The 27,723-nt window shown below is 39.1% G+C and overlaps 1 protein-coding gene across 2 annotated transcripts in view; it reads left to right on the top strand.

Moving 5' to 3' along the window:
• Nucleotides 1-27,723, top strand: part of grik2 (glutamate receptor, ionotropic, kainate 2) — a 344,433-nt gene that overhangs the window by 67,685 nt on the left and 249,025 nt on the right. For both annotated transcript variants that reach the window (XM_067449374.1, XM_067449373.1), the window contains 2 exons: nucleotides 11,562-11,729; nucleotides 12,343-12,600. In XM_067449374.1, coding sequence (XP_067305475.1) covers nucleotides 11,562-11,729; nucleotides 12,343-12,600 — 426 coding nt within the window. The remainder of the gene's footprint in view (nucleotides 1-11,561; nucleotides 11,730-12,342; nucleotides 12,601-27,723) is intronic.

Consider the following 27,723-nt stretch of genomic DNA (forward strand, 5'->3'; position numbering starts at 1 on the left):
CCAAGGCCAGCCCATTTTCCACTGCAGCAGAGCTCCACGAGACCTGGTCACCTGAAGTCCCTGTGTCAACCAGAACAGTTTGTCGGATTCTGTCTCGAAATGGCCTCCATGGTCGAATCAGTGCCCAGAAGCCAACACTAAACAAAAGACAATTGAAAAACCGTGTGGCATTTGCCAAGGCCCACAGCCTGCTAAAAGGATGGACGCTGGAAAAGTGGCAGAAGGTGGATTTCTCAGATGAATCTTCTGTTGAATTACACCACAGTCGCCGCAAATATTGCAGGAGACCTACTGGAGCCAGAATGGATCCGAGATTCACCCAGAAAACAGTGAAGTTTGGTGGCGGAAAAATCATGGTCTGGGGTTACATCCAGTATGGGGGTGTGCGAGAGATCTGCAGGGTGGAAGGCAACATCAATAGTCTAAAATACCAAGAAATCTTAGCTACCTCTTACATTCCCAACCATAAAAGAGGCCAAATTCTGCAGCAGGACGGTGCTCCATCGCATACTTCCATCTCCACATCAAAGTTCCTCAAGGCGAAGAAGATCAAGATGCTCCAGGATTGGCCAGCCCAGTCACCAGACATGAACATCATTGAGCATATGTGGGGTAGGATGAATGAGGACACATGGAAGACGAAACCAAAGAATATTGATGAACTCTGGGAGGCATGCAAGACTGCTTTCTTAGCTATTCCTGATGACTTCATCAATAAATTGTATGAATCCTTGCCAAACCGCATGGATGCAGTCCTTCAAGCTCATGGAAGTCATACAAGATATTACATTTGGATCTCACAACACCACAACTTAATTTGCTGACATATTTTTGTATTTGCAGTAAATTTGTTCTATTTCTGTATAGGCGACAAAACTTTTGTCTTGCCAAAATTTGACCTTTCTGTCTTGATTAAATGATAAATATTTTTTCTGTGAAAATTATGTATTTCAGTGCATTAAACATCATTTGGGAGGGTTTTAGCTTTTCATATGAGCTATTTCTAACACCAATGAATTAATTAAAAGTCAGGTTAATATCAGGTATTTCTAGAAAATAGATAAGACTTTTGTCAGGGACTGTATATGATCTCTGGGGATTAAAGACATGTTGGAGTTTATCCTAATTTAAATTTTAGATTATTTGTGAAGACTTTTAAGAATCTTTAAAAAAAATTGCATTCCTCTTAAATTTTGTCTTAAGAAACTTTGTACCTGAGAAAACAGACCCTGGGAATCTCACATGTGCCTTTGCCAGTCATTTCACTGTCTCGGTTAACTACAGACCTGGGGCCCATTTGTTCGTACCTCGCTCAATACATCTGAGATGATTTGAAAGATCCCAGATCTTATAATCATGATAACTGATCTCTGGATAATTTGGTTCTTCAAACAAATTTACAGATTGGATTAAATTATCGGGATTAAAGGGGTACTTCAGCACTGGGAAGATGAATCTGAGACTGAGATAAGACAGAAAATGTATTTTTGTCTCATGGGGATGAAAGACAACATTTCCCAGAATGCTTCGCTGCCCTGTGAGTCCACTCCAAAAGCCACCGCTACTGGATTACTGTGATTGGATCACTTTCCCCACCGTGTTCTTTTCCACAAAATCAGTTCAGTCAGAGAACAGACACTATTAAAAACTGAACGTGTCTGTTCAATATAATGTGATTTAGCCGTTGAGGGAGCGTCACAGCAGTCGTTCACAGTGCGTGTTCAGTCTGACGCGTTTCAGTTCATGCCTTTGGAAGATTAACTTTTATAGAAATTAATTTGAGAAGTTAAAACACTTACATTGCTCACCATAGCTCCGTTTAAATGAGTGCCTGTAGCTGCGAGCTGAGCTGTGAGTGTGATCTCCATCCCTCATGGGAATTGAAAACATGAGGAAATAGCTCCCTCTGCTGGCTGTAGTCTTTAGCCTCTGGCAAAAAAAATTGCTCCGATGATGCAAATTGACATTATTTGCGTCATCTGAGTAATTTTTCCAGAAATAAAATGATAAAATAAAATGATAAAAACGATAAAATCCACGATCATTACTCCAGGGTTTCTACTGATAGAAAGCCATATGCTAATCTCTGAAGTAACTCTTTAAGTTATCTGAGTTCACTGCTCGTGCTTTTGTTCCCTAAAGAGGGCAGATGATTGATACTCGAAACCACGATCAGGAATGCAGCGATTGGTTGGCGTCAAGACAATGTAATGACATCATATAATTAAAAAAGACACCTGGCAAAAAAAACTTGTCAAAGAAAAGAAGAAGAAGAAAAAACAAACAAATTTCTGGACCTTTATAAGGAAACAGACAACAACCAAACCAACTTAAAAGTTAGATGTGCACTGTTTTGATGAAAATGATTATTTATATTCACGATTTTATAATATTTTTTTACACAATTTACATTTTTATTTCAATGTTGTCATTTAATTCTTAATTCAATTTGAAGCAGATTTGTTATGTGACAGTATTAATTTAAGTTTCTTAACAGTCAAGATCAAATGATCTGCATCTCTTGCACTTCGTCAAGCCATTCCCATATTATCCATCATCACTCACATTAATGCACGACGGAGATTAACTGCACAATGTGTGTGAACCTCCAATACAACAATACAACTATTTGGCTGTGTTTAGATGTCTATTATATTTTCATTGGCAGCCCAAATTTTGCCTTGTTTTAGCCCAGACATCAGGGCTGTGTTTGGACGTCTTTTAAATGCACGATTGCCTGCTGGGTTTTGTAGAGTTTCAGGATAAATATCACAGCTCTGATCTGCCAAGATGCCAAAGTCTGCAACCAAAAGTGCACTCAATATAAACTCAGAAAACTTTCAACTATCAGAGCAATCCACAATCATTTGAAAGCTCTATTATCTTACTGTAGCATCTGTCTAATTTGCTTCTATTTTTATTTCACACAAGGAATTTTAGGAGAAACATCTGCGTTAATATGGATACTTGATTATTTCTGAGAGCCTCTGAGCAATATAAATATCATCTGGAGTGGGCTGGAAGAATGAATACCTTTCATAACTCCAGTAATCTATAATTATCTCAAGGTCAAGTGGAGTTCCTGAACATTTATGAATTTTCGGACCCTTTCCTAAATTAATACATTTCTGTTGAAGTGTTTGGCATGTAAAGGATATGACAATAGCCCCTTTCACACATACAGTCTTTACTGGTAAACTACTGTTTAAAAAAAAAATACAGGTAATCAGTTCTGGCAATTTACCAGTGAGGGAAGCTGTAACATCACCAGTAAACTGACGTCATGTGTGCTGTGTGAACACAGAATTATTATTACTGGTATATTCACAAATGCAATCAGAATGCGCTGACATAAGACGTCTGCTTTGAGCCTATCATAAGTTCTTATGGAGATGATGTGATTACTCCACACTGTTTACAGAAGGCTTTTTTAATCATCTTTGACCATTGTGCCACCATTTTTTCGAACATGTCACACTTGAGACCCAGCCTTCTTTTCCATTCATCAGCTCTGCAGTTGGATACTATGTGATGTTTATGCTCAAACAGCAACATTACACACTAACTAAAGTTAAACAAGTCAAATCGTAATCAACCACCCCTTTAAGAGTCTCTTTTCAGAGGACAGACATCACAGAATATACCAGTATTTTGGTGTTGATGTGTGAACGGTCTCTTAACGGTACAAAGCCAGAACACTGTTGTTTGAGTGGACATCATATTAGTGTATTTACTGGTAAAGTCATTCTGGAAAATTCACAGCAATTTTCCCAGGATTGCTGTGTGAAAGGGGCTATTGTTGGGCTATATGTTTGGTCGTTGCTGATTCTGCTGCAGAACAAGTACAGGACTTACTACTGCCAATACATACACTTCTGTGAGCTGCTGCTGTTCAATACAGCTTACATGAAGGGAAGGTGGAGGGTTTCTGAAAGCACGCTGCAACTTCTACAGCAAATGCTGAGCAAGTATTTGAATGTTGAGCAACAAGCTCATTGGCTAATGATACAGAAGGAACCAATCAGCTGTGCCCTATAGAGAATGATGTGATTGCAAGCAGATTGAGTCACGGACCGATCAGCCTGCGCCCATCTAGTGTTTCAAGACAGAACTTTGTTTTTTTTCATACTGGTTTAGGTGATTATTGCTGATTTGATAATAATCTAGTTCATAGCTATGCATAAATGTCCGTCAACAAGCACGGTCTTTCTGGAGCAGCTGAAAAGTTGAGAAACTTTGTGGGGACTAAAAGCACATCAGCGCATCTATAAAACGACATGGCCTTTCCAACAGAGTGTTTTTAGGGGCTTTTGCATTAAGCATTGGAAGTGAGCCTTCTTACAGCTATAGAGACCAGCAGACATTCTGCTATCAATTCGCAGCACATTTTAATAAGCTATAAAAGTGGGGTTGAACTTATGATAAAACCAGCATGAATCAACATTTATGTAGATGAGATTTCACACCCCTCATCTGTTCCCCTTGAAAATCCTCTTATGTCTTCCAAGATAAATCTCCCCCGAATTCAGCGGCTCAGCACGATTCCTTCTCACCAGTGCACTGGACAGCAACTAGAAAACAAATCGCAATAAATCCATCAGTAATACTCCTCAAAGGTAACTTCTGAGAATGGTTATCAAGGGGTTGCCTTAGATTTCAGAAGATTCCCTAAAATGTCCACCCTGAAATGAAAATAGCCATCTTTTACTCACCCTGCTCTTGTTCTACTGACCTTTGTCCTTCTATCGTTTCCAGGTTTTTAGATATCATTTCTATCAAAATTTTGAACATTTCGGTGCAGAGCGCTCCTCCATATAATGGCAGTGAATGCAGACCAGGCTAAAACATTACAAAACAGATATTGATACAATAGTACCACACAATGATACAGTGAGACACGCACCATATATGGAAAGTGTTCAGGAGGCATGACATCAAAGCAAAGCGTCTTTAAAGTTCCTTTTTAATGCATGATATTGATCAGTTTTCCGGAAATCCCACTGCGCTCACAGCGACTGATGATATTAGATGATAAATGACAGTCTCATTTCTCTCAGACAGGAAGATGACCGCTACTTTACTAATTTCCTCCGTGCTGTTCTGTTGCTCGGCAGTAAGCAAGTGTTCCCCGTGGATGCAGAAATGGATGTATTGTGCTAGCATTGATTATGTAGCTGCTGTGTAATAAATATATCACAGCTTCTGAGAGTGCTATCGAACGAGGTGGCATGTGTGACTCTGATGTGCGCGATCAGGTAGGCACAGGGCATTGTTCGCTAGATAGCTGGCCAGCTGAGAGAGCAGAGCTGAGCCTGTGCCACGAACTGCACGGATGGCAGATGGAAACGCTTCCTTGGTGTGATGTATATCCGAGTGAAACAGCATATAGTTCAAGAACAAATGAAGGGCAGGGCTTGATTTGTCCATGAGGAATTGGTTGGATTGATTTGATGGTTGTGGTTTGCTATTGGTGGATCTCATGTGATTGACAGGTGGCCCTGCCCTCCTCATCAGAGACAAAAGTCACTGCAAGAGTGGACATTTGGTCCCCACAATGTAATATAAACAAGGGCACACACACACACACATTTGTTTTTGTGACATGTGGGGACTCTCCATAGGCGTAATGGTTTTTATACTGGACAAACCGTATTTTCTATCCCCTTACACTGGCCCTACCCCTAAACCTACCCATCACAAAAACATCACCCCCCCCCCACACACACACACACACACTGCTCCTACCCCTAAACCTACCCATCACAGGAAACATTCAGCATTTTTACTTTCTCAAAATAACTCATCCTATATGATTTATAAGCCTTTTAAAAAAAGGGGACATGGGGAATGTACTCATAACTCAGCCATTCCTTGTAATACCCGTGTCATTATACACATTTATGTCCTGATATGTCACAAAAACAAGCACACACACAAACTGCATCCACTCTTCCCTTAACACTTGGTTATTTGGGAAGTTGAACAAGGTGATTTTAAATCTGCACTATGTAACTTCTCCGTCCGCTAGCGGGCGCCTATACTAAACAAAGGCTTAGTTTGATGACACCAAGTGTGAGCGCAGTATCTTGGCCCATGTGGTCTTCACCTCACAGCCGGTGGAAAATAGGACTCGGGCAGATATCATGTTCATTGATGAGATTATTAATGTTACTGTAGTGTAAAGCAGAGCAGGACTGAGTGTTGTGGAGCTGAGCACGGCCGCTGGAGCGATTGAACTCAACAAACGTCTCGCAGGCAGCGGGACTTTTATTATGACGGGACACAGTCGCTGAGTGCCGGCTCTATTTCCGCTTTTCCAGTCACGAGTAAGAGGTAAACAACGCAGTTCTGTTTATCATATTAGATGCATTTGAGTGTGTTAAAAATGATGTTATGACGTTACTCTGTGCCGATTTAAACTCCTGCTGTGTGAAATGAGTTCTGACTGAACATTACTTCGCTGATGACCGACAGCCAATGAGAGAGCAAGATACAGGGCAGTGGGAGGCAGGGAGGAGTTATAGACAGAACAACAGTTTTTTTTAATAGATATATATTTACAATTCTATAAAAACAGAAACAAAGCCCAAACATCCGCAGCAGCACATTACACAATTATTTATTTACCTCAAACTGTCTTTGCAGAACACAATCCTGGTTCCCACTGTCTCTCCAACAATTTCCTCCGCCATAATATTTTTCTCCACAAATCAACACACAGATCATTTGGAGGAAACTGCAGTTTATCTTTTTTATTAACAATTCCAAGTCTCCCACAAGAACTCCGGTCTGACTCACGTGTGATCTCGCGTTGTTTACTTGTCATATCGCATGTGTGTTTAGTTGGGAAATGTAGTTTGCGCACCGGATAGAGAGAGTTTTGTCGGTGATTATTCCTCTTGTACAGTCATGCAGTGTGAACCCCTCTCTGTTGCCGATTTATCGGTCAGTGTGAACACAGCAGTGACATAATGCTACCCCAGATAGTCATGCAGTGTGAAAAGAGCAGTGACCCGACGAGTTTGAAAATTGTGCAGTCTGAACTAGGCTTAAGAGTAAAGCGCTTCTGCCAAATAAAATGCAGAAAGCAAGGATAAAGCAGATATGACACAATTGACAGGCAACTCCCTCAGACGTCACGGTTCATTGGTTAAAAAGGCAATTTTTCTCACAATTTACAAATAGTTAGAAACATTTGGGATATTGTAAGAACTCGACTGAACACAATATATAACACCGGCCTAGTGGTTTTTGGATATTTTACTGCAACAATACTACATAGTGCACCTTTAACTTTGTCCATGTTTAGCATGTGACCCAGCTCTTTAACAGTGTAAATAAGTCACAATGCATGGAATAGCATTACATCCCCCCTTTAAGAAATATGGTGAACTGGAATGGTCAGTCATCATTTGAAACTACATATAGACAGACTGTATGGCTATAGAAAAGTCCAGATTTGTCAGGTGCTTGAGCGATCTTGATGAGAAACTGACATTTCCCATTTGAAAATGATTCATCATATCATACGAGCCCCGGTTTATCACTGTCAGAGATCGCCCTATGAGTTACGAGATGGATGATGGGTATTTAATGTGTGAATGTTTTTCCTGAGGGAGAGTTTTTGTTACCTTGTCATTGCCTGTTTGTTATAGAGAATGTCAGTTGATGACCTCTCGTAACCTTACGCTTGTTTTCATGCAGTGATCAAGATTAATATTTCTGTTCCACATGCATGTCTCTGGATCTCAGTGCAGGTCTAAAACACAGGGGTGATTTTAAGCATTTATAGCGAAAAAGAATTTTCTTGTTGCAAAATTGTTGTAAATAATACTAAAATAATTTCTATAAACCAATAAACTAGAGCTTTACAGCATCTAAAGCTACATGTAAGATATATGGACATTGTTTACTTTCTCAATACGTTTAGTTATAATTTATGCATTATATCATACATTGTCACATCAGGCACTTGAGTTGAGAGGAAACCGTATGAAAATATGTAACTATTAATATTCATTGTAGTAACTCAAACCTCAGACACACTTTTAAACTGAAGCATGTTCCTCAAAAGTAAAAACTAAAGGAGATATTTCGTTCATATTATTGTAAATAGTATTATAGTTAAGGAAGGTTGTTTGATTATTTTATCTTTTAGGCTATTCCTCTTCTTTCTGTTTTGTAAAAGACTGAGAGATTGTACTCGCATCTCAATTTTTACAGAAAATGCTATGAGGGATTTGTTCCAACCACTTTCTATTCATTTACTCTCTTTTTCTGCAACACATTTTACTTTTCACAATCCAGTTTACTCTGGAAATTTAAAATAGCCCACTTAAGTGAATGTCAAAAGTGAATATACATGTCAACTAACCCACATTAGAGTATTGGTAGACTGTTAGGTTAGTAGAGTAAGTTAAGATGTACTTGCAAAGTCACTTATTAGCTCTCTGTGGAAATCTTGCGGGATCTTTTCCACATTATTATTAATTAAAATATATTACTATAGGTCACCCTGTCTGTATGTTTTGTAAATATTTTGCCAATGAAAAGTATTAAAAAAGCTTGTGACAAATCCTTGAATCTCCATTGGCTCCTCAAACTGTCAGTCAAACCTCATAACCCCTCCCACCTCTATCATGAATGAAGTACTACATGCAGTTGGGAGCGTCTCTGCTTATTTTCAATGCAATAGTAAATGAAGAACTGGTTGTTTGAATAAGAACAGTGTTACTCAAGAAACACTATATATGAAGCCTAATGTTTTATGTATTTGAGGAGCTGAGAAAAGTGATGCATATTTCGTTAAATCATAACCTGCCTTGACGCACTCCCCACTTCTTTTTTCAAAAGTGTTCAAAACTGTTTGGAAGCAGATCTCCTAGAAGTGGTGAACTCCTCACTTCTCTATGGGACTTTTCCAACCGCACTTAAAACTGCAATAGTTAAGCCTCTTCTGAAAAAGAGAAATCTGGATAACTCCATACTGAGCAACTACAGACCAATCTCAAATCTCCCCTTCATTGGCAAGATCACCGTAAAAGTTGTTTTCAATCAACTAAACAAATTCTTAAACTCAAACGGATTCTTTGGCAATTTTCAATCTGGTTTCCGACCGCATCACAGTACAGAGACAGCGCTCATAAAGATTATAAATGATATTCGCTTAAATACTGATACAGGCAAAACATCAATTCTGGTTCTACTCGACCTCAGTGCTGCATTCGACACTGTTGACCACAACATACTTCTAGACAGGCTGGAAAACTGGGTCGGGCTTTCTGGGATGGTCCTCAAATGGTCCAGATCATACTTAGAAGGGAGAGGTTATTATGTGAGTATATGTGACCATAAGTCTGAGTGGACGTCCATGACATACGGAGTCCCACAAGGGTCAATTCTGGCACCACTCCTGTTTAACCTGTATATGCTGCCACTGAGCCAAATAATGAAAAAGAACAATATTGCTTACCACAGCTATGCTGATGACACCCAGCTCTACTTAGCACTGTTACCTAATGACTACAGCCCCATTGACTCCCTGTGCAAATGCATTGATGAAGTTAACAACTGGATGTGCCAAAACTATCTTCAGTTCAACAAAGACAAAACTGAAATCACTACATTTGGAAACAAAGATGAAATTCTCAAGGTGAACGCATATCTTGAGGCTAAAGGCCTGATAACAAAAAATCAAGATCTTGGAGTGATTTTGGAGTCAGACTTGAGTTTCAGTAGTCATGTCAAAGCAATAACTAAATCAGCATACTATCATCTGAAAAATATTGAAAGAATTAGATGCTTTGTCTCCAGGCAAGACTTAGAGAAACTCGTTCATGCTATTTTAATTCCTTTCTATGTAAAGCACTTTGAATTGCCATTGTGTATGAAATGTGCTATATAAATAAACTTGCCTTGCCTTGCCTGTATGTAGCACTTTGTCTTTAATAAAATACTATTGGCTAAATGACCAATCATATTTTCAACAAAAAAATGAGCGCCCAAATAGCTACAGTAAACTTTATAACCTGTAAATCGATGAATTTAACTTCTTAAAGCTTATTGTTGTATTTCAAACCAAGAAATCTAAAGGGGGATATTAGTCTTGTTGCTGTAGTTTTTAGCAGTTATTTGAAACAACAACTATAATTGATACTTGCTCTTGTCTTACACATTTATGTCCAGCAGTATAGAGAGAGTCGTGTAAAGACTGTGTGTGTGCCGGGGAAATGGTTTTATTTGCACTGTCTTGAGGGTCATTTAAATGATGGAGCCTCCAGTGAGTGTAAGTAAAACACTGAATCGAGCTCTTGTCTGACATATGGTGAGTCAACAGGGGCAAACTGCTGACTGACCCAGGCAAAACACTTCAATCTCTGTATGCTGTGCTTCACTGCTCCCCAGGGCTTGATTGATTGATTCGCCAGCCAATCAGAACACATCAGTCCCCAACACTAAAGGCATCCATTTATATACAGCCTGTCAAGCACACTCACAAAGGGAAAGCTGTAGTGTAGCTAGCGCTCTAAAACATACCTTCTGTAAGGAGCTTGGATATATATCTATTATACGCTCGAATGGGTTGAGTCGAAGCAAACAGTCATTTTGTTTTCTTCTTCCAACTTTTGACATTACACACCTATGTTTGCATTATAATATTTGTTAACATTTCTTATATTTTATTAATTTCCCACCACCCTTTGTAAAAGAAAAGTGTGTTAAATTGTATTTTAAATGAGAACTTGGTGTTCTTCAAATCAGAAGATAAATGTTTAAATAACTGTACTTGAAGATAATATGTTCCTCATTAAATAAAAGGCGACTTAAAAGTACTCAAAGAAAGCACATTCATGACTATGTTTTTAAAATACCCTTTTAAAAAATACATTTGAAATCACTGTTTTAAAGATTTTTTTTGTGCTTTAAGGAAGTACCCGTATTTTGATGTGTGTACTATATAGTAAAACATATGTAGAGTAGTCAAATATTATTTTAAATTATTGCATTTAAAGTTCATATATTTTAAATGTACTAAATTGCAACTTCATCATTACAAATGTTCAATTACTAATATATATAAAAAATGCACATCATACAAGTTTTGAAATAAATGACATTAAAGCATATTTTAGTTAACCATATATGCTCGTCAGTGTATTTGGCAGTACACTTTCCCCATATATTAAAGACAATATACATAATTATGAAATTATATGCATTTTCATTTAATTGCAATTAATATGGAATTAAGCATCTAAAACATTATGGAAGTGTGCTTTCGCCACTGACAACTTATTATGTCACAATTCTGACTGCGTTTTCTGAGAAACAAGGCATAATTGTGAATAATCACATCTGGAGCAAAAGAGTGTGTATGTACATAATAATTATACACTGTACACACACATATATTATATAAACACGCTTTTATTTTGAATGCAATTAAGCGTGATTTGACAGCAATAATTATATTATTATATTATATTATTCAATGAGTGAACTGGAGCTCAGAAGGTAACAGGTTAATAATACTGTGTTTTTCTCTTTCTTCTCTTTTTTAGGGGGGATATTTGAATCCATTGAAAGTGGTCCATCAGGTGCTGAAGAACTTGCCTTTAAGTTTGCTTTGAATACAATCAACAGGAACAGAACTTTACTGCCAAACACCACACTCACATACGACATCCAAAGGATAAACATCCACGACAGCTTTGAGGCCTCCAGGAAAGGTAAAGCCAGCTCCAGCTGTCTGCTGTCTTCAGCGAGACCACACTCGGTCAGAGACAAATCGGCCCTGAGATATATGAGGGGGACATGGGCTTTAGATTGAATTCATTTAACCACAGGGGGACATCAGTAGCCGTCTGGTGCATATGCAGAGAGAATTGATTGGTTTTAGGTAATGAGTCAGAAGGGGTGATTCAGTGAACTACTGATACCCCTGAGACGCGTTTTCAGGCGGCAATCATCTGTCATTTACACGCTGGGGAAACATCTGAATTCTCTTATAATGATTACACACTCCATTAGCCGCTGCCACTGTAACTGCTCTTTTTTCCATGCTGGTTTATTTAAAGATTACAAAGATGCAATTAAAACACAGAGGCTTTGCCAAAAAGCAAATGAGTTACCATTGTTGGAATAAATATTATTTTGGACATTGTAAGTAATACAATGCGGATTGGACGTTAAAATATCAAATACAATAAAGTTAAGCAAAGAAAATAACCTCATGTTGTGCTCTCTATCCAGCCAATCCATTATACTGCATTATATTAGCATAATGATATGCAATGTGCAGACTGTATTTTTCTCTTTGTGTATTTTGCGCTCTCTCTCCAGCTTGTGACCAGCTCTCTCTGGGTGTGGCGGCCATCTTCGGACCCTCCCACAGTTCTTCGGCCAACGCGGTGCAGTCCATCTGCAACGCTCTCGGGGTGCCACACATCCAGACCAAGTGGAAGCACCAAGTGTCAGACAACCGTGACTCCTTCTACGTCAGCCTTTACCCAGACTTCTCCTCCCTCAGCAGAGCCATTTTAGACTTGGTTCACTTCTTCAAGTGGAAAACGGTCACTGTGGTTTACGACGACAGCACAGGTGAGAGCTCAAGGGTTTCGCTGCTGATCGTGTGTTCTGATTATTCTCCAAAAGTCCTCAGGCAGACTGACCCTTTGGCCTGGGCTATGCACCATTCCCTGGTCTCCGTCTGGCCTACAGTATGGCCAAACCCCCCTGGTTGACAGGCTCTGTTAGAACAGTAGGCAGCAAGTGCTGCCACAGTGAGGGGTACATATGCCATATGCCAGAGGTCGCCTCAGGAGCAAACTTGCCAACTAGAGGGTTTGCTGCCAGATTTCCCAAAGCATTCACTCAGCCTTATTCACAATTCTGCACAGCAACAACACACTTCTATTCTGTGACACTGTGGCTTCATACTGTATAAATGTGGCACAGTAAAGCAATAAGGCACATTGCTTATGCTGGGTACAAACAAAGATAATGGGGCGATTTTGGGCCGATTTCAATTCGTCGTGTTTGTGGTCTCTCACATTTTGAAACTCTTATAAGAGTGTGTACCCAGAATTTATTTATACAGCAATGCTCCTATCTAAACACCATATTATTCATTGATATAAATTATTAGCGATTAATGAAGTTCACATGTGGTGTCATGTAATCCATTTCTCCCATTTGACATTTTATTAAAAAGCGAGGTCACGGAACGGAGCGCACACACTTGTCAAACGAACTGGGCTTTGGGGGTCAAGTGTGCTCGGGCATGGTTCAGGGTGCCTAATGTGAGTAACCCTTAATGAGTCATTGGTGTTGGGCGTATGGGTTTTGGGCGTAACATGCAAAAAAACAATAAGAGTCTCATCTCCCATTCCCTGTTAAAGCCAGCTGTTTGCACCATGGCGGATTCACTATTGACATGGAGGAAAGACTGAACACTTATCCAGAGAGGGATCCTTTTAAAAAGATGCATGTGCTACTGTACGCCCCTGTGTGTGTAATACACTGAGTATACGCACGTTGGCACCTATAGGCTCATATTACTAACGCACCCTTTAAATAACACAAAAAATACTGCACTATTGACTTTAGACTTTTTGTGGTTAATGGTGCAGTCAATTTGAGTTCCTCAAAGTAGCAACGCACCAACAATGCTCCTGAACACACCTGTTTTTTTAAACCAGACGCCCATGGCTGAAAAGATGGGCACAAGTGCATTTGCTATTTAAACAACATGGTGCTAAACATGAACATGATAACTGTGTCGGGCTAACACTAGCAAAATACATTTGCGTCGTGCCTGGTGCCGCATTGCGCCTGGTGTATGATAGAGCACTTTTTCTTGATCACATTCTTCTGTTTCCACTAAGTGAGTGATTTTAACCCTTAAATGCATGATTTCGCCAGTCATTGTAACATATTCGGGTCTTTAGTGCCCGGATCTCTAACACAGATGAATCTCTACCTTTCGTGATATTATAAAACTCTCCTGATATTAGAGTAACAATTACAGAAAAGTAAAATAAAGCATATGTTGTTACATTTTGTTGCGTTTAAAGGTGCCCTTGATGAGTTAAAACAATCTTTTAAATTGTTCTCTGATATCTACATAGAGGGTATGTGAATTATTTAATGCAAATAATTATCCAGATATGGTTTTATAGGTCCATTTACAATACTAGAAATTGTTCCTTCAATGAAATGGTCTGTTTTTGTCTTATTTGGAAGGGTCATGAATAATAATTTTGAGCTCTGCTCTAATTGGCTCTTTCACTGCGGGGCTCATTTCAGTAGCTCACAGTGAAAGCAAACACATCTCTACTGATCTACTTGACAATAGAAAGCTTATGAAAGCATATGACATTAACTTTTCACATTAGCTCATAATTTCACCAGTTACAACTTTGGTTTTAATTATTGTAATGTGTCACCATATGATTTTACAATCATAGCTTGATTTTGAATCACAAACTGAGCACCTTCCCCTTTGAAAGCGAAAGTTCCCTTTTCGATCGCACCACAGTACCCCCGCAAACGCGATTTCTAATTTATACTGGACGCGATTTAACCAAGCAAAGGCCTTTCCTATTGTTACTCTTATAGCATCTTGCGTTGGATCTAGACAACACAGGGTAAATTATCATTAATGATATCTCACTAAGAAACTTTCAATTTATTCAGAAATGGTTTTGACAGTCAAGAAGTGGATAAAATCACTACTTACTGCTCTCGGGTTATAGTTTGGAATTGCCGCTTCTTCCTTTTCAGAGGCTGAGTGAAGTCTGGTTGATATTGTCTAGGTTAGAAAAACTGTCTGCTGTGAAATAGGCAGAGCAAACGAACAACTTTGAATTAAATTGTTGCGGTATCCGGTTTTAGATAAACATCAACCATGCCTGTTGACAGTTTTGTTCTGTGGGAAGGGTATGAAAAGGGTCCTCACGTCCCCCGCACAGCCTGGAACATGAAATTTATTTACATGACCTGCCATTTTCTGATTTTTAAAGGTCCCATTCTTCGTGTGTTTTTGAAGCTTTGATTGTGTTTACAGTGTGCAATATAACATGAGTTCATGTTTCGCGTGTAAAAAAACAGTATTTTTCACACAATTTACTTCTCTGTACAGTGCTGTTTTCTCTGTCCTAAAAACGGCCTGATGATTTCCTTGTTCTTTGAAGTCCCTCCTTCAGAAACATGTAACGAGTTCTGATTGGGCCAGCGCTTCCTGTTATGTGATTGGACAGCAGCTTAGCGCACTTTGCCCGGAAAGGTCCTTTCTCTTACCATAACGGGGAGATGCGAGCGCTGAATGCGGCACGTGGGAGCGCAACAAGACCACGCCCCCTATTTTGCGTGTTCTTGTGGGCGGAGGGTTAGTCAACAAATGGTTCTAGTGACGTCATTAAAGCAGGAAGTGCAGCGGTGTAGTCCAAACCGGCCGTTCGCTGTAGGCTTTGAAAGGGAACTTCTGTTAAATAAAATATCTCGCTTGGCATTGAACTTTGAGCTTTATAATTTTATAGGTATTATTTATGCTCTAACAGCAACATTACACACTAACTAAAGTTTGAAAGATGGAATTGCGAAGAACGAGACCTTTAAAGAATTTATTTGCAAATGATGGTGGAAAATAATTATTTGGTCAATAACAAAAGTTCATCTCAATACTTTGTTATATACCCATTGTTGGCAATGACAGAGATCAAACGTTTTCTGTAAGTCTCCACAAGGTTTTTAAACACTGTTGCTGGTAGTTTGGCCCATAGTCCAGGCAAAATAGCGGTTTACGACAGACTACTTGTAAAATAATTTTTTTTAGCTAAGATCATTTCTATGAGGTGTCCAGAACAACATACTACAAGTCCTAAGAAATCCTAGTTGAGGAAATATGTTAAATTCTCATCAATCCGAGATGTGTGCCAGTAAGGCCAAACAACAATGGACCCCCAATGGGGCTATTTTTTTCCTTTACTCCTATCAAAATGAAACTTTACACAATGAAAGTACACATGGAAAGTAAATTTTTTTGTTTTACAAGTTTCTTTGAAAATGAATTTTACTATGCAAATGAGCTATACACTAATCGAATATGCCAAAAATACACCCAAATGGGCTTATTTTTTCCTTTACTCCTACCACAACAAAACTTTACACAATGAAAGTCGACATGAAAAGTAAAACATTTTGTATTAGAAGTTTCTTTGAAAATGAATTTTACTATGCAAATGAGCAATATACTAATCGAATATGCCCAAAACATTCGATACTCCCTAAAGGGCATATTTTTTTCCTTTACTCCTATCACAATCAAACCTCACACAGTCAAAGTATACATGAATGAAAAGTAAAAATTTTGTTTTCCAAGTTTCTTGGGAAAATCTATTTTAAATATGCAAATGAGCTCAACACTATGCCTAATTGACTTATGGCCAAGAAGCCCTAAAGGTACAAGTAGAAAAAACAGGGGCCAAATATCTAACACATTCATGTCCATTTAGTAAGTTAACCTATGCATAAACACGATACATTTGAAGTCACTTGCCATAAAAGACTTAAATTGACCTTAGGAATTGATTGCCCAATCTTGCCTCCATCTTTCTAAATTAATTTTTTTATTTGCAAACAAGCCTTACCTAATGACATTCCCCCACAGATAACATCAGAAAAAGTCAGAATAGCCATCTTAATCATTACTAATGTGGTGAGATAACATTTTGATTTACAAAAGATTGGGATTGTTGGTAAAATTATGAGATTACAGGCAGAAGTCATTCTTACCAACTAAATGATTCACTCTCACACAGAAGAGATGAAAAACCAGATAGACACACTTTCCAGACATTCCAGCTCTTTAAAATAATTTTGCCAGACACCAAAACTGCTTCTCTTTTTGTAGTTAGCAAGTATTTCAGACCAGGCAGGCCACACATCAGACTTCAAATTCTATTGGGCCTAATTTCATTGCTAGACAACACTTTGATACCTTTTTCAGGGAGAAATGGAGAAGTGTAAAATATGCAATGAATCATTCAGAGATGAAAACGCATCGGTTGTTTTACGAGCAAAAGGCAGCAATGGTGTGAACCGTGCCAGTGCTCAATGTGGAAGTAACTTAGTGACAATTCCTGGAGGCCGAGTACACATCGAATGCCGAAACCTCAAAGTCGGAAGACCTGAAGATTATGAGAGAACAACAGCATTCCTCAAAGTGGCAAACTTTTTAGAAGAATACGATGATGAACAAATTACTATTCAAGACCTTATGGTAAAGATGACAGAGTACTTGTAAAACACAGGTTGTGAACCATATTCTGCAAAGTGGATGAAAATCAAAATAAAGGAACACTTTGAAGATGCAATAATGACTGGCCTGGAAAATCAATGTGGTCACTTTGCGAGCCAACTCAATTCTTTGTGAATTTCACAAGCTTTTTAAATGTATCTTGTTTATGCATAGGTTAACTTACTAAATGGACATGAATGTGTTAGATATTTGGCCCCTGTTTTTCTACTTGTACCTTTAGGGCTTCTTGGCCATAAGTCAATTAGGCATAGTGTTGAGCTCATTTGCATATTTAAAATAGATTTTCCCAATAAACTTGGAAAACAAAATTTTTATTTTTTATTCATGTATACTTTGACTGTGTGAGGTTTGATTGTGATAGGAGTAAAGAAAAAATATGCCCTTTAGGGAGTATCGAATATTTTGGGCATATTCGATTAGTATATTGCTCATTTGCATAGTAAAATTCATTTTCAAAAGAAACTTCTAATACAAAATGTTTTACTTTTCATGTCGACTTTCATTGTGTAAAGTTCTGTTGTGGTAGGAGTAAAGGAAAAAATAAGCCCATTTGGGTGTATTTTTGGCATATTCGATTAGTGTATAGCTCATTTGCGTAGTAAAATTCATTTTCAAAGAAACTTGTAAAACAAAAAAAATTACTTTTCATGTGTACTTTCATTGTGTAAAGTTTCATTTTGATAGGAGTAAAGGAAAAAAATAGCCCCATTGGGGTCTATTGTTGTTTGTCCTTACTGGCACACATCTCGGATTGATGAGAATTTAACATATTTCCTCAACTAGGATTTCTTAGGACTTTTAGTATGTTGTTCTGGACACCTCATAGAAATGATCTAAGCTGAAAAAAAATCTTTTACAATTAGTTCTATTTTTGGCTCCAAAATGAGTTAATTTGCCTGCACTACCATTCCTCCATATGCAGATCTCCTCTAGAGCAGTGATGTTTTGGGGCTGTCACTGAGCAACACAGATTTTCAACTCCCTCCAAAGATTTTCTATGGGATTGAGATCTTGAGACTGGCTAGGCCTCTCAGGGACCTTGGAATGCTTCTTTGCCCGGGCTGTGTTTTTGGGATCATTGTCATGTTGAAAGACCCAGCCACGTGTCATCTTCAATGCCCTTGCTTATGGAAGGAGGTTTTTAATAAAAATATCACGATACATGGCCCCATTCATTCCTTCCTTTACACAGATCAGTTCTCCTTGTCCCTTTGCAGACAAACAGCCCCAACACATGATGTTTCCACCCCCATGCTTACAGTAGTCATGGTGCAACTCAGTATTCTTTCTCCTCCAAACATGACAAGCTGAGTTTATACCAAAAAGTTCTATTTTGGTTTCATCTGACCATATGACATTCTCCCAATCCTCTTTTGGATCCTCCAAATGCTGTCCGGCTTCCAAACTTCAGACGGGCCCGGACATGTACCGGCTTAAGCAGGGGGACACGTCAGGCACTGCAGGATTTGAGTCCCTGGCGGTGTAGTGTGTTACTGATAGTAGCCTTTGTTACTTTGGTCCCAGCTCTCTTGGTCCCCCCGTTTGATTCTGGGATTTTTGCTCACCGTTCTTGTGATCATTTTGACCCCACAGGGTAAGATCTTGCGTGGAGCCCCAGATCGTGGGAGATTATCAGTGGTCTTGTATTTCTTCCATTTTCTAATAATTGCTCCCACAGTTGATTTCTTCAAACCAACACTGCATGAAAAGTGGGATTTTCGTCCCTGTAAACGGCCGGAAATCTCCCTGATTTTCGACAATTAACGTCAGTTTACAGCCTGTGAACGTCGCGTTCGTCTGTGCCACATATTGACGGAAACGAACCATGACGTATGTGGAGCTTGCGGAGGCATGCTGGCGCCGGCGCTAATGGCTCTAATTAGCATATGAATAGCAGCTCTGGGCGGCGCCTTGCCGGAATGGCTTGAATTTCCTCACTCAGTATTGGTTGAAACTACTACATTGAAACAAGAAATATCACTCGTGATTGGTTGGCAGATCTGTTACTATTGGTCAACCTGGGTAATAAATTAATAAATTTAAACCCCCAAATTATAATAATTTTACACACATATATATATAAAATGATTTGCATATTATTTTTTAATTGTATATATTCATATTCATGTGATATGCTATTATGTTTTATATTCATGTCATTGTTATCCTATGGACTACGCTATTATAACCATCAAGGACATTCGTTTATTGAGGAAAGGAAAATATGCCAGGGACGTGCAGTTTATTCAAAGAAAGAGCTTTATTAGAACAAACACAAACACACAACCAAATGCAAAACGTTTGAGATCTGCCCACACAACAATAGGAAGCTCACGAGAAGCCCAAAATCCTACAGCACCATGAAGTCTCTGTTTTCCGCTTCAGAGCTGTAGGTAACTAGCGCCATTCTGTCTGTTTTAAGTCCATTTTTCAGACGTCTGTCGTGCGTTGCCCTGTTCTTTGGAATCGCCTCTAATCTCGATTGCAGCGTGGCACAGAGCTCGGCGAGCTCCTGGCTGGTCGAACAGTCCATCCAGACACCGCGCGAACGATGCCGTCTTCCTCATCAGACATCAGGTCTATGGTAGCGCACTTCCAAAGGCCCACCTCATCCTCAGCTAACACACTCTTTCTTGCTTGTAGCAGCTGTAAAAACAAACAATAAAGACAATCAGTATTGCGCGATGTACTGCGTAAAATGCACCTGAAAAATAGTCACACTGACCAAAAACGGATCTAATCTAATAAATCTTACCCTCTTTCTTCTCAATCGACTCCGAGCTGAACTCTTCACAGCTTCTGCGTGCGATGCAAGAACTGGATGTTTATACCTCCTGCGTACTGTCTCTATGTCTTACATGCAGCTGGAAAACAATTAAATGAGTGTTATGACGAAGTTGTGAAGACGGCGTGCTGCTTCCTGTAAAATGACCAGAAAAAGAAAACACTTTTATAAAACAAGGCTAATTTCAGCTTGTGCTACTTAAAAAGCTTTACTTTAGGCTACTTTAGCTTAGATAACAGTCTTACCGCAATCTTAGGACTGGTCTTCTCTTAGGCACTCGTCTTTTCTTCTTAAAGTTAGTATCTTCCACACAGTTTTTCGACTCCAAAGCAAGCAACCTATCGTCTATGGACAGCAACCTGGAGATTACTAAAGTTAACTGCTCGTTAAAATCGGCAGCAAACTGAGCAAGCTGACGAGATAGCCCACTGATTGCATTCAGCTGTTTGTTCCCGCCGGTGTTACAGATCAACTGGGGATCATGTTATCTGGGGACGGGCGCGTGCACGCAGCTAGTTTTACCTGGATTTACAGCAAATGTTAGACGAGGACAGATTCGTCACAGCGGATTTTCCACTGAACAGATTTAAAACGCTTTCCACATTATTGGTAAATGTTTGCATAATATCAGGCTCTGTGTTTTCCTCTGTCGCTGCTTTACTGTATGTTTCAAACGCAGTTTAAGGGAATTTTTAATGTGGTTTCATTTCACAACACAGACCACGCCCACATTTTGTTACATTCTTTTCGATGAAAGTCGTATCCAATGACAATTACATTCAATAAAATATAGCTGCAAGCAGCCATTATCGGGGCCAAGCGCAAAGAAGAAGACAAGACATGCCAGCATGGCTGGAAGTCTCAAGCCAACTGCAACAATGAGCCATTAAGGACCTATTAAGTTGATTTTAGGCAAAATAGCAGTCAAATTTTAAATACAGTCAATAATAATGGTTTAATGGTTTATCACTTTCGACCAATAGGTGTCACTGTTACGAAACTGATGTGGTTTAGTCAGATTGAGATGACAATGACACATGCAAAGTTTGGTGTCAATATGTCAAAGCATTGCAGAGATACAGCCTCAAGAGTAATTTTTGCATCATGGCTCAACTCTGTTGCAGTGGTATATGAAAACTGTTTTGTCTATCAATCCGAAATCCATAACTATTTGTCAGCATGGTCTGAAGACGATACGGATCAATTTTGGTGAAAATCGGACAAACGGTCTAGGATGAGTTTGAAAAAGTAGGTTTTTAACAAATAACAAGACGGAGGACAGATAGGTTTGCAAAATATGGCACAATTGGTATCCATGTTCTCGGCATGAGCCATTGACTGTATTATGACCAGTTTCATTACAATGGGTTAATTTAATCAAAAGTTATTCGCATTTCTGTACATTTTATTACAACTTTTGACCACAAGGTGGCGCTACCCCGAAACTTTTTGAGTATCTTCAGGACATGGAGCGGAAGACACATACCGAGTTTTGTAACGATACGCTAATGCATTCTTAAATTATAGCATTAGCATTTTAAACCATAATACTGCATTGAAGTCAATGGGAATTTCATGTTTTGTTTTATTATAGCGCCACCAAGAGGCACAATCCCACCAATTTTTTTATGTGTCCTCATAGTGAGCCCATACATATGTGTGTCAAGTTTGGTGAAAATATCTCATTTTGTTTTGGAGTTATAGACATTTATATGAAAAAACACGTAAAAAAGGACTGACACCTGACTTTGATTGGATTTTACTACCCCTTACTATCAATATTTTGAGATTTGGGCATTAGCGTATAGCTATCGACCTATGTTTCCGAACTTCTGAGGCTGGTTTCGTCTCGATCGGACTAGCGGTTTCGAAGATATCAGCAAATGTTTTTTAAGCACTAAATTACAACTCTGCGCAAACCATATGCCGAAACCTGGCAAGTCTGGTATCGTTGGAGTCGGCAAGGATTCAGGAGACCAAAAAACACACTCCCATCAAAATATGTCAACCACACCCAAAGTTATAAGCGTTTGAAAAAAAAAATTCTCCACTAGGTGGCGCTGTTTCGAAACTTCTCAGGCTACTTCAGGGCATCGTGGTGATGACCCATACCAAGTTTCATAACAATCTGTTCATGCGTTCATAAAATACAGCATTTTTGCACATAATTCAAAATGGCCGACATCCAAAATGGCCGACATGGTAAAATTGGATATCAGTCGACTCGGCATGACGCCCTGAATCTAATGAGACCAATTTTATGATTTTTGGATAAACGGTTCAGAAGTTATAAGCCAAAATAGGCATTTTTCGTATCTCCGGACAGGTAGGTGGCGCTGCGCCGAACCGCTGCATGTTGCTTCAAGTCATGCTTGTGATGACATGTACCAAGGTTGGTTTGAATACGATAAAGCGTTGCGGAGATATAGCCTTTAGTGTGTTTTTGCAACCTCCACGTAAAATTTGTTTGTGCGTTTATTGAAAACGATTGGACGAATCAACTTGAATTCCATAACTTTTTGTCAACATGCTCTGAAGATGATCTGTTTCAATTTTCGTGAAAATCGGAGCAACGGCCTAGGAGGAGTTCGAAAAAGTAGGTTTTTCAGAAAATTCAAAATGGCGGGAAAATTTGCATACCGGAAAATGACATCATAGGGTGAAATCGAATCGGCTTGAGCCAAGGAATCCGATGAAAAAAGAATTTTGTTTCTAGCCCTTAGGGGTCAAAAGTTATAAGCATAAATATGAGTGAAACTTTGGACAGGTGGTGGCGCTAGAGGGATTGAGTTAGAGGCACCAAATTTGCTATAGTGACAGCTCAGACTGGCCTCTATGAGTGTGCCAAATTTCACAACTTTTTACCATACGGTTCTATGGGCTGCCAGAGACTCCTATGGCGGAAGAAGCAGAATAATAAATATAGCTGCAAGCAGCCATTATCGGGGCCAAGCGCAAAGAAGAAGACAAGACATGCCAGCATGGCTGGAAGTCTCAAGCCAACTGCAACAATGAGCCATTAAGGACCTATTAAGTTGATTTTAGGCAAAATAGCAGTCAAATTTTAAATACAGTCAATAATAATGGTTTAATGGTTTATCACTTTCGACCAATAGGTGTCACTGTTACGAAACTGATGTGGTTTAGTCAGATTGAGATGACAATGACACATGCAAAGTTTGGTGTCAATATGTCAAAGCATTGCAGAGATACAGCCTCAAGAGTAATTTTTGCATCATGGCTCAACTCTGTTGCAGTGGTATATGAAAACTGTTTTGTCTATCAATCCGAAATCCATAACTATTTGTCAGCATGGTCTGAAGACGATACGGATCAATTTTGGTGAAAATCGGACAAACGGTCTAGGATGAGTTTGAAAAAGTAGGTTTTTAACAAATAACAAGACGGAGGACAGATAGGTTTGCAAAATATGGCACAATTGGTATCCATGTTCTCGGCATGAGCCATTGACTGTATTATGACCAGTTTCATTACAATGGGTTAATTTAATCAAAAGTTATTCGCATTTCTGTACATTTTATTACAACTTTTGACCACAAGGTGGCGCTACCCCGAAACTTTTTGAGTATCTTCAGGACATGGAGCGGAAGACACATACCGAGTTTTGTAACGATACGCTAATGCATTCTTAAATTATAGCATTAGCATTTTAAACCATAATACTGCATTGAAGTCAATGGGAATTTCATGTTTTGTTTTATTATAGCGCCACCAAGAGGCACAATCCCACCAATTTTTTTATGTGTCCTCATAGTGAGCCCATACATATGTGTGTCAAGTTTGGTGAAAATATCTCATTTTGTTTTGGAGTTATAGACATTTATATGAAAAAACACGTAAAAAAGGACTGACACCTGACTTTGATTGGATTTTACTACCTCTTACTATCAATATTTTGAGATTTGGGCATTAGCGTATAGCTATCGACCTATGTTTCCGAACTTCTGAGGCTGGTTTCGTCTCGATCGGACTAGCGGTTTCGAAGATATCAGCAAATGTTTTTTAAGCACTAAATTACAACTCTGCGCAAACCATATGCCGAAACCTGGCAAGTCTGGTATCGTTGGAGTCGGCAAGGATTCAGGAGACCAAAAAACACACTCCCATCAAAATATGTCAACCACACCCAAAGTTATAAGCGTTTGAAAAAAAAAATTCTCCACTAGGTGGCGCTGTTTCGAAACTTCTCAGGCTACTTCAGGGCATCGTGGTGATGACCCATACCAAGTTTCATAACAATCTGTTCATGCGTTCATAAAATACAGCATTTTTGCACATAATTCAAAATGGCCGACATCCAAAATGGCCGACATGGTAAAATTGGATATCAGTCGACTCGGCATGACGCCCTGAATCTAATGAGACCAATTTTATGATTTTTGGATAAACGGTTCAGAAGTTATAAGCCAAAATAGGCATTTTTCGTATCTCCGGACAGGTAGGTGGCGCTGCGCCGAAACGCTGCATGTTGCTTCAAGTCATGCTTGTGATGACATGTACCAAGGTTGGTTTGAATACGATAAAGCGTTGCGGAGATATAGCCTTTAGTGTGTTTTTGCAACCTCCACGTAAAATTTGTTTGTGCGTTTATTGGAAACGATTGGACGAATCAACTTGAATTCCATAACTTTTTGTCAACATGCTCTGAAGATGATCTGTTTCAATTTTCGTGAAAATCGGAGCAACGGCCTAGGAGGAGTTCGAAAAAGTAGGTTTTTCAGAAAATTCAAAATGGCGGGAAAATTTGCATACCGGAAAATGACATCATAGGGTGAAATCGAATCGGCTTGAGCCAAGGAATCCGATGAAAAAAGAATTTTGTTTCTAGCCCTTAGGGGTCAAAAGTTATAAGCATAAATATGAGTGAAACTTTGGACAGGTGGTGGCGCTAGAGGGATTGAGTTAGAGGCACCAAATTTGCTATAGTGACAGCTCAGACTGGCCTCTATGAGTGTGCCAAATTTCACAACTTTTTACCATACGGTTCTATGGGCTGCCAGAGACTCCTATGGCGGAAGAAAAAGAAAAAGAAGAAGAAGAAGAAGAAGAAGAAGAAGAAGCAGAATAATAATAATAGGAACACTAACAATTTCAATAGGTGCCTCCGCACCTTCGGTGCTTGGCCCCTAACAAGCAGCCATTATCGGGGCCAAGCGCAAAGAAGAAGACAAGACATGCCAGCATGGCTGGAAGTCTCAAGCCAACTGCAACAATGAGCCATTAAGGACCTATTAAGTTGATTTTAGGCAAAATAGCAGTCAAATTTTAAATACAGTCAATAATAATGGTTTAATGGTTTATCACTTTCGACCAATAGGTGTCACTGTTACGAAACTGATGTGGTTTAGTCAGATTGAGATGACAATGACACATGCAAAGTTTGGTGTCAATATGTCAAAGCATTGCAGAGATACAGCCTCAAGAGTAATTTTTGCATCATGGCTCAACTCTGTTGCAGTGGTATATGAAAACTGTTTTGTCTATCAATCCGAAATCCATAAGTATTTGTCAGCATGGTCTGAAGACGATACGGATCAATTTTGGTGAAAATCGGACAAACGGTCTAGGATGAGTTTGAAAAAGTAGATTTTTAACAAATAACAAGATGGAGCACAGATATGTTTGCAAAATATGGCAAAATTGGTATCTATCTTCTCGGCATGAGCCAATGAATGTATTATGACCAGTCTCATTACAATAGGCTAATTTAATCAAAAGTTATTAGCATTTTTGTACATTTTATTACAACTTTTGACCACAAGGTGGCGCTGCCCCGAAACTTTTTGAATATCTTCGGGACATAGAGCGGAAGACACATACCGAGTTTTGTAACGATACACTAGTGCATTCTTAAATTATAGCATTAGCATTTTAAACCGTAATACTGCATTGAAGTCAATGGGAATTTCATGTTTTGTTTTATTATAGCGCCACCAAGAGGCACAATCCCACCAATTTTTTTATGTGTCCTCGTAGTGAGCCCATACATATGTGTGTCAAGTTTGGTGAAAATATTTCATTTTGTTTTGGAGTTATAGACATTTATATGAAAAAACACGTAAAAAATGACTGACACCTGACTTTGATTGGATTTTACTACCCCTTACTATCAATATTTTGAGATTTGGGCATTAGCGTATAGCTATCGACCTATGTTTCCGAACTTCTGAGGCTGGTTTCGTCTCGATCGGACTAGCGGTTTCGAAGATATCAGCAAATGTTTTTTAAGCACTAAATTACAACTCTGCGCAAACCATATGCCGAAACCTGGCAAGTCTGGTATCGTTGGAGTCGGCAAGGATTCAGGAGACCAAAAAACACACTCCCATCAAAATATGTCAACCACACCCAAAGTTATAAGCGTTTGAAAAAAAAAATTCTCCACTAGGTGGCGCTGTTTCGAAACTTCTCAGGCTACTTCAGGGCATCGTGGTGATGACCCATACCAAGTTTCATAACAATCTGTTCATGCGTTCATAAAATACAGCATTTTTGCACATAATTCAAAATGGCCGACATCCAAAATGGCCGACATGGTAAAATTGGATATCAGTCGACTCGGCATGACGCCCTGAATCTAATGAGACCAATTTTATGATTTTTGGATAAACGGTTCAGAAGTTATAAGCCAAAATAGGCATTTTTCGTATCTCCGGACAGGTAGGTGGCGCTGCGCCGAAACGCTGCATGTTGCTTCAAGTCATGCTTGTGATGACATGTACCAAGGTTGGTTTGAATACGATAAAGCGTTGCGGAGATATAGCCTTTAGTGTGTTTTTGCAACCTCCACGTAAAATTTGTTTGTGCGTTTATTGAAAACGATTGGACGAATCAACTTGAATTCCATAACTTTTTGTCAACATGCTCTGAAGATGATCTGTTTCAATTTTCGTGAAAATCGGAGCAACGGCCTAGGAGGAGTTCGAAAAAGTAGGTTTTTCAGAAAATTCAAAATGGCGGGAAAATTTGCATACCGGAAAATGACATCATAGGGTGAAATCGAATCGGCTTGAGCCAAGGAATCCGATGAAAAAAGAATTTTGTTTCTAGCCCTTAGGGGTCAAAAGTTATAAGCATAAATATGAGTGAAACTTTGGACAGGTGGTGGCGCTAGAGGGATTGAGTTAGAGGCACCAAATTTGCTATAGTGACAGCTCAGACTGGCCTCTATGAGTGTGCCAAATTTCACAACTTTTTACCATACGGTTCTATGGGCTGCCAGAGACTCCTATGGCGGAAGAAAAAGAAGAAGAAGAAGAAGAAGAAGCAGAATAAATATAGCTGCAAGCAGCCATTATCGGGGCCAAGCGCAAAGAAGAAGACAAGACATGCCAGCATGGCTGGAAGTCTCAAGCCAACTGCAACAATGAGCCATTAAGGACCTATTAAGTTGATTTTAGGCAAAATAGCAGTCAAATTTTAAATACAGTCAATAATAATGGTTTAATGGTTTATCACTTTCGACCAATAGGTGTCACTGTTACGAAACTGATGTGGTTTAGTCAGATTGAGATGACAATGACACATGCAAAGTTTGGTGTCAATATGTCAAAGCATTGCAGAGATACAGCCTCAAGAGTAATTTTTGCATCATGGC

Source organism: Pseudorasbora parva, chromosome 7, assembly GCF_024679245.1.
Source record: "Pseudorasbora parva isolate DD20220531a chromosome 7, ASM2467924v1, whole genome shotgun sequence".
Classification (NCBI taxonomy): Eukaryota; Metazoa; Chordata; class Actinopteri; order Cypriniformes; family Gobionidae; genus Pseudorasbora; species Pseudorasbora parva.